A 6,032-nucleotide genomic window follows, 5' to 3' on the forward strand; every position below is an offset into this window, starting at 1 on the left:
ATTGGATTTTAGCTCATTTTTTATTCTTTTTGGCCTTAATAATAATTTGGTTAATTTCTTAGCAGCTATGCTATGTTATGCTCATATAATAGTTTGCTTTATAAATAAAGAAAATATATTAAAAAGAAATTGAATTGTCAGTTTTTGTTCCATCACACGCAATGGAGATATAATAAATTATGTATACTGTAACTGATGTAAATTTTCTTGATCAACTTTAAAAATCACTTGAAATATTTGTGACCGGGTTTTCGAATTTTTCATGGAGTAAACTTTGCTCAATTATTTATTTATCATGTGTTTTATAAATTAAATTCACACGATGCCGTTGATTTTACAATGGAAATTGCTAGAGATAACTCAATAAATTTTTTAGGTATGACTATCTCAAAAAACGATATATCTCTTGAAACCAAAGTATATAAGAAATCCACTAATAAAGGCTTACTATTACATTATGATAGCCATGTGGATATCAAACATAAACGTAATCTAATTCACACAATGCTTAATAGGGCCTACAAATTGTCATCTACGCATGACATTTTCCTATCAGAGGTTGATAATGTAACAAAGATTTTTCAAAAGTTGAATTATCCTTTAGATCTTATTAGTAATATTGTTAAGGCTTTCAACCAATCCATTAATACTTGTGTGACTCCTAGTAATACTAATGAAGATATGCTAACTGATGAATCTCCCCAGCCTATTAGGATTGTACTACCGTACAAGGATCAAACTTGTTGTAACACGGTTACTAAACAACTTAAACAACTTAGTGCGAAGATTGAAAATGATATTTTACCAGTATTTACTAGTCGTAAGATAGGTGACACCTTAAAACCTAAAGAAATGAAACCCAGAATCATTAATTCACAATGCGTTGTGTACAAATTTCAATGTGGTTTGTGTGATACAAACTATGTCGGTTACACTTGCCGACACCTTTACAAACGCATTAATGAACATAACAAAAGTATTATAGGCGATCACCTAAAACAACATGGCATAACTGGTGATATCTCGGAATACTTTAGAGTCTTATCTACATGTAACAATAAGTTTGATTGCCTAATTAAGGAGATGTTGTGGATCAAAGAGATAAAACCTACACTCAATAAACAATCGGATTCCATCAAAGCTAAATTGTTTATCTAACTCAGTAGGAGGAGCTAATTACCTAATTAGCCCTCAATTAGCATTTCCTGTCACCAACTTTGGTGCTTAGTGCACATAATTATTATTGTTTTGTATTCACTTGATCTTGAAAATGGTTCTATGATGGTACCGAAACGTCGATCTCTCTTTTTGTCATTAAATTTTATATTGAAATTATATAGTAAACGTCTTTTAATTCGTTTTATAAATTGACCTACATATTCAATTTATAGAGGGCGCGCTATCAAAATAAATATTATTTTTAATAAAATTAAACCTGGCTAGCCTAGGCCTCAACTTGTAGCATATTTAAAGGCTACAGCAATTTAAAATGGATGTTCCTGTTCTTGTAAAACAACTAGAGCAGCAAGAATTAGAGGTATTTGTTTTGTAATGTTTCAGTGAATTCCAGTAATCTAACAGAAATATAAGATAAATAGGTTTGTTTAGCTAGGCCAGGGGCAATCAGCAACAGCCCGCCGCTAGAGTAGGGTCTACCCACCTCTAGACGTCGACTGTTGCCACCACTCACGTACTCACTGCTGCTGGATTTAAAGGCCTACCTAGAAGGCCTACGAATTTCTGCATGATTAAACTAGTTAGCTATAAGTAGCGCCAGTAGTAGCTAAGGCCAAGGCCTCCTATAAAGGCTAGGCCTATGCAGGTCGATCGATGGTTAGTTTATATGATGATATCTGTAATTTTATTTTAATTTTAAGTATTAGTTTAGGCCTAGGCCCTAGGCCTACATTTTATTTTATTATTATTTTTTATTTAATTTTCAGTCCCCAGGAGGCGTGGCAACACCAGAGGTCTATGCTAAGCTCATGCTGCTATATCTTCTTCAGAATGATTTGTAAGTGTGCAATGCATTGTATTCAACCATGGATTAAAGAATAATTATATATTTTATAATATTCTTTACTCCATGATTCAACACTATAATTTAATAAACATACCGGCAAATTAACTGTTGTAAGTTGAATTGCTAATTTGTTCAGTTTTATTAACCGTTAACATTAACAATGTTTAAATTGTAAAAACATGTTAACTTACATTTCCTCCTCAGAAATAATGCAAGATATCTTTGGAAAAGAATACCAGAATCCGTCAAGACAGTAAGTTACGATTACCAGATTGCCAATCAATTCACAATCACTCAATGCCCCATCAATCAATACCCAATCAATCAATGCCCCATCAATCAATCAATGCCCAATCAATCAAACCAATCAATATCAATCAATCAATGCCCAATCAATCAATACCCAATCAATCAATGACCAATCAATCAATGCCCAATCATTCAAACCAATCAATATAAATCAATCAATCAATATCAATCAATCATTCAATGCCCAATCAATCAATGCCCCATCAAACAGATATGCAGAATTGAATTGATTTACTGCTGTCTGCCTAGATACAGTCTCTATTATCTATTTATTAAATGCTATCCACTAAGAGAAGAAGCTGCCCTACTTGCAAACAGCTGTGGCTGTCCGCTGGTGGTGGCCTTCTTATTTAAATCAAGACTATTTTTTGTGTACCATTTTTTTCCTTCCAGTTCTTCTAAAATTGTAATCAAGTTGTAATCTGTCTACAAATTTTAAAATTTAGGCAAACACAGATCTCGGCCAAATATGGGCTGTTGGGCAAAAGTTATGGCAGCGAGATTATGGGGGCGTGTACATACATCTCAATCATGATTGGTCAGATAGTATCAAGAATGAAATGGAAGAATTAACAAGTAGGTATATCATTTTATATAAAGCACAGATAATAGGTCATTTTTCCAAAGAGCAATATGACCATGATATGGGATTAAACTAGAGACATAAGTTCATGCCATATTGCTTGCTTAGAGACTTTACCTTCATTGCTTCATCCTTCAGATGGGACGTAAAGCTGTCGCGTCTATATAATGCATATACACACTATATAGAGCTTAATTAATACACTATTAAAAGGGAGTAAGGAATCGTCTCCGGTGTGCTAATCATAAAAGTTATTAGCTATTTGACTAATAATTTTAAATTATACTTTTGAAAACAATTTATCTTGTGAATATCTAAAGATGTATTGTGCCCCTACAATTTTTTTTTTTAATATGCCATTCTAATGTCACTTAATAGTTAACGAAAAAAACAAATTTATTTACCAGAAAAAATGTAATTTATTTAAATTGTCAGACAATGGTTTTTTGTTTCTTTTGTCTTTTTAATGTTAATTTTAAGTGAAATAAATTTTTTTTACAAAATTGAACAACTTTATTAAAACTGCAAAATGGCCTATTTAAAGTCTGATTTTATTAATCTTTATTTTTCATGTTTTTGGGGGAAAATACATCTTTAAAACATTTACTTTGTTGTACAGTCTCTCATTTCTGTATCTATTACCTAATTTGTTTATTTTTTATTTTGTATGTTGATAGGTGTTATTAGACAACGAATGTTTAATCTTGTATGTCAAGCATACTCTTCCATAGAAGCTGACAGGTTTGCATCCATGGTAGGAATGCCTGTAGAAAAAGCTATTCAAGGTATACACTTTACACACCTCAATATGCATGAAATATCTTATTGAAATATTTTATTTATACTGGGCGACCAATTCTTATTATTGCGGGCATCCACTCTCTGTTACAAATTTCTAAATAAAAAATCGCAGATTACTCATTCTTGTGATATATATACAATTAAATTCTAACGTGAGCGCTGGCAATTGATTGAAATATTTTATTTATTCATGGGTAACCTCTTCAGTCAAAGACTGATCTCCCAGAGGGCCCAGTATGATCAGTGGCTGTGATGTACTGTACTAGTACACCGGGGTAACCCACTACTACTTGTCTCGAAAGATCTACTAGGTTCTTTAAAGTGCACATGAGCTAGATGTGTACACTGGACCTACGGTTTATAGTCCTTATCCGAGAAGACTCGTTCTACCACCATGGAGCCAGTGACCCTCGAACCTTTGCCAATGTTATTGCTACGTAATTACGGTCCCACTGTGTGCTCGGCCACTCACTCGCTCATATAGGCCTAAAGTTTATTGAATGTTGTTGGGGCTTTTTTAATGAAACTTTCTGCATTTTCTACAGCTGTTCTTGCTGAAGGCTGGGAATATAATGAAGAAGTAAACATGGTATTACCAAAAGCACAAGGTGAGTGGTTTAGGATTTGTATCAACAATTATGGTATTCATTTTCAGTCACAGAGACATTCCAAATAGCCCTCCGTATATTTTGGAAATAAATGAAATTCTGTAAAATCTCTGTCTACACTATCAACTTCATGTGACAAAAAATGTGATGTGCCCGTATATGGACATGATGATGTCATATCACTACCATGTTTGGGCACATCACACTTCTTTTGTCAAACTAGTCTGATAGTGTAGACAGAGCTTGAGAATGATAGAAACCACCACCTAGATTCAAACACAGAATCTTCTGACACCCTAACCATTAGACCACTTTCATGGTATGGTTGAAAGTTGATTGTATAGCGACCGACTTTTTAACACTACTTTAATAAGCCTATTCCAAACCATTGGTGACCTTGGCGTCACTCAGGCAGGTTTGAACAAATTTTTGGGTTGGCTAGCAACCTCGCAGCGCCCCCTACCGTCATGACGTCAGCACTGCAGAACTCTTATAGCGATCGAATGTTTAACATCCTTGACGTGGTACGGTGAAACAACACTGGTCCTCAATTGTACACATGCGCAAAAGAGATAAACATTGATACACGCCCTCATCGTCCAGTATATTAGGCAAGAAGAAAAAACACAATTAGATAAAAGGCATGTTCATTCATTTATTTTTATTTTGAATTTTAATCGTTTTAACGGTATATTACAGAGCCTATGGCGTTTTTGTAATCTGCATTTTTAATAGTTTTTAACAGTATTTTAACATAGGCCTATAAATAACATTAACATTGCCTTTTGCAATTTGATGTATTTTTCTTTGTTGTTTTATTGTCTTAATTATGCCAAGCAAAATGAATTTTTTTTTAAAGTCCACCAATAAAATTTCTTGAATCTTTTCTTTTTAGCAATTAAACAAGATGTACCACTTCCAAGCGAACAACAAATTATTCAGCTTACAGATTTTGTGTCCTTTCTTGAAAATTAAAAAAACTTTTAATGAAAATCAGAAAAATTGTTTTATATCGGTGAAAACATTCACAAAAGATTTTGTTGAAGATTAGTAGTTTGTTCAAGAAATTGTTGGCATATTCATATTGTTTAATCATTGTACGATAAAAGTGCTAACATTAATAAAGATAAGGTGGAAAGTAGAATACTGAATCTGGCAGGCTATTAAACCTGACATTTAAAAAGGTAACAACAAAATTATATTACGTTTTCATCATCTTATAGTTAGATAATATAGTCGATAATCTAAAAGTTACATTGTACATGAAATAGCTCTTCATTTCTAACAATTGCTATAATCCATATAATACAAATCCTTTTTCCCATTTTTAAAAATATTATTTATTTAACTTTAATACAGCATTGTTAATTTTATTTACAGTAATATAATAATTATTATGAGGCCTATACAAGTTTTTATTTCTGTTACCAGCGCGATTCACAAAATAAACATCAATGTAGATTGTCAACACCATGCCTTCTTCTGTCGAAATTTTATAATAATAAGTAAAATAATTATAATCTTATTATTGGAGTAACATGTATATAAGGCAATTATACTTGTGTCAATATTAATATTATTATGTAACTTCTTAGTTTAGAGAACCCTTGGGGATACCTTAAAGAACCAACAAGCATTCCCGTTTAAAGCGGTGTCCTCTGAATAGTATTAAAATAGTAAACATATTATTACCCAATCGGTCGTTTCG

At 32.6% G+C, this 6,032-nt stretch overlaps 2 protein-coding genes across 2 annotated transcripts; both read left to right on the forward strand.

The window, feature by feature from the left end:
- Positions 1–378: 378 nt before the first annotated feature.
- On the forward strand, positions 379–1,158 carry LOC144835913 (uncharacterized). Its single transcript, XM_078691039.1, has one exon. It carries the CDS (start codon positions 379–381, stop codon positions 1,156–1,158), a length of 780 nt encoding a protein of 259 aa, XP_078547165.1.
- A 260-nt stretch (positions 1,159–1,418) lies between these two features.
- On the forward strand, positions 1,419–5,625 carry LOC144850189 (COP9 signalosome complex subunit 8-like). The gene is made up of 7 exons (XM_078707425.1): positions 1,419–1,537; positions 1,944–2,014; positions 2,228–2,276; positions 2,779–2,908; positions 3,593–3,700; positions 4,262–4,324; positions 5,220–5,625. The coding sequence occupies exons 1-7, from the start codon at positions 1,490–1,492 to the stop codon at positions 5,297–5,299; spliced, it is 549 nt and encodes a 182-aa protein (XP_078563551.1). The 5' UTR covers positions 1,419–1,489; the 3' UTR covers positions 5,300–5,625.
- Positions 5,626–6,032: the final 407 nt, after the last annotated feature.

Source organism: Antedon bifida, chromosome 1, assembly GCF_963402885.1.
Source record: "Antedon bifida chromosome 1, ecAntBifi1.1, whole genome shotgun sequence".
Taxonomy (NCBI): Eukaryota; Metazoa; Echinodermata; class Crinoidea; order Comatulida; family Antedonidae; genus Antedon; species Antedon bifida.

Coding starts and splice junctions, on each gene's coding strand:
- LOC144835913 (XM_078691039.1), top strand. CDS start 379: ATGACTATCTCAAAAAACGATATATCTCTTGAAACCAAAGTATATAAG.
- LOC144850189 (XM_078707425.1), top strand. CDS start 1,490: ATGGATGTTCCTGTTCTTGTAAAACAACTAGAGCAGCAAGAATTAGAG. Junction 1,538..1,943: donor TAGAGCAGCAAGAATTAGAG/GTATTTGTTTTG, acceptor TTTAATTTTCAG/TCCCCAGGAGGCGTGGCAAC. Junction 2,277..2,778: donor TACCAGAATCCGTCAAGACA/GTAAGTTACGAT, acceptor TTTAAAATTTAG/GCAAACACAGATCTCGGCCA.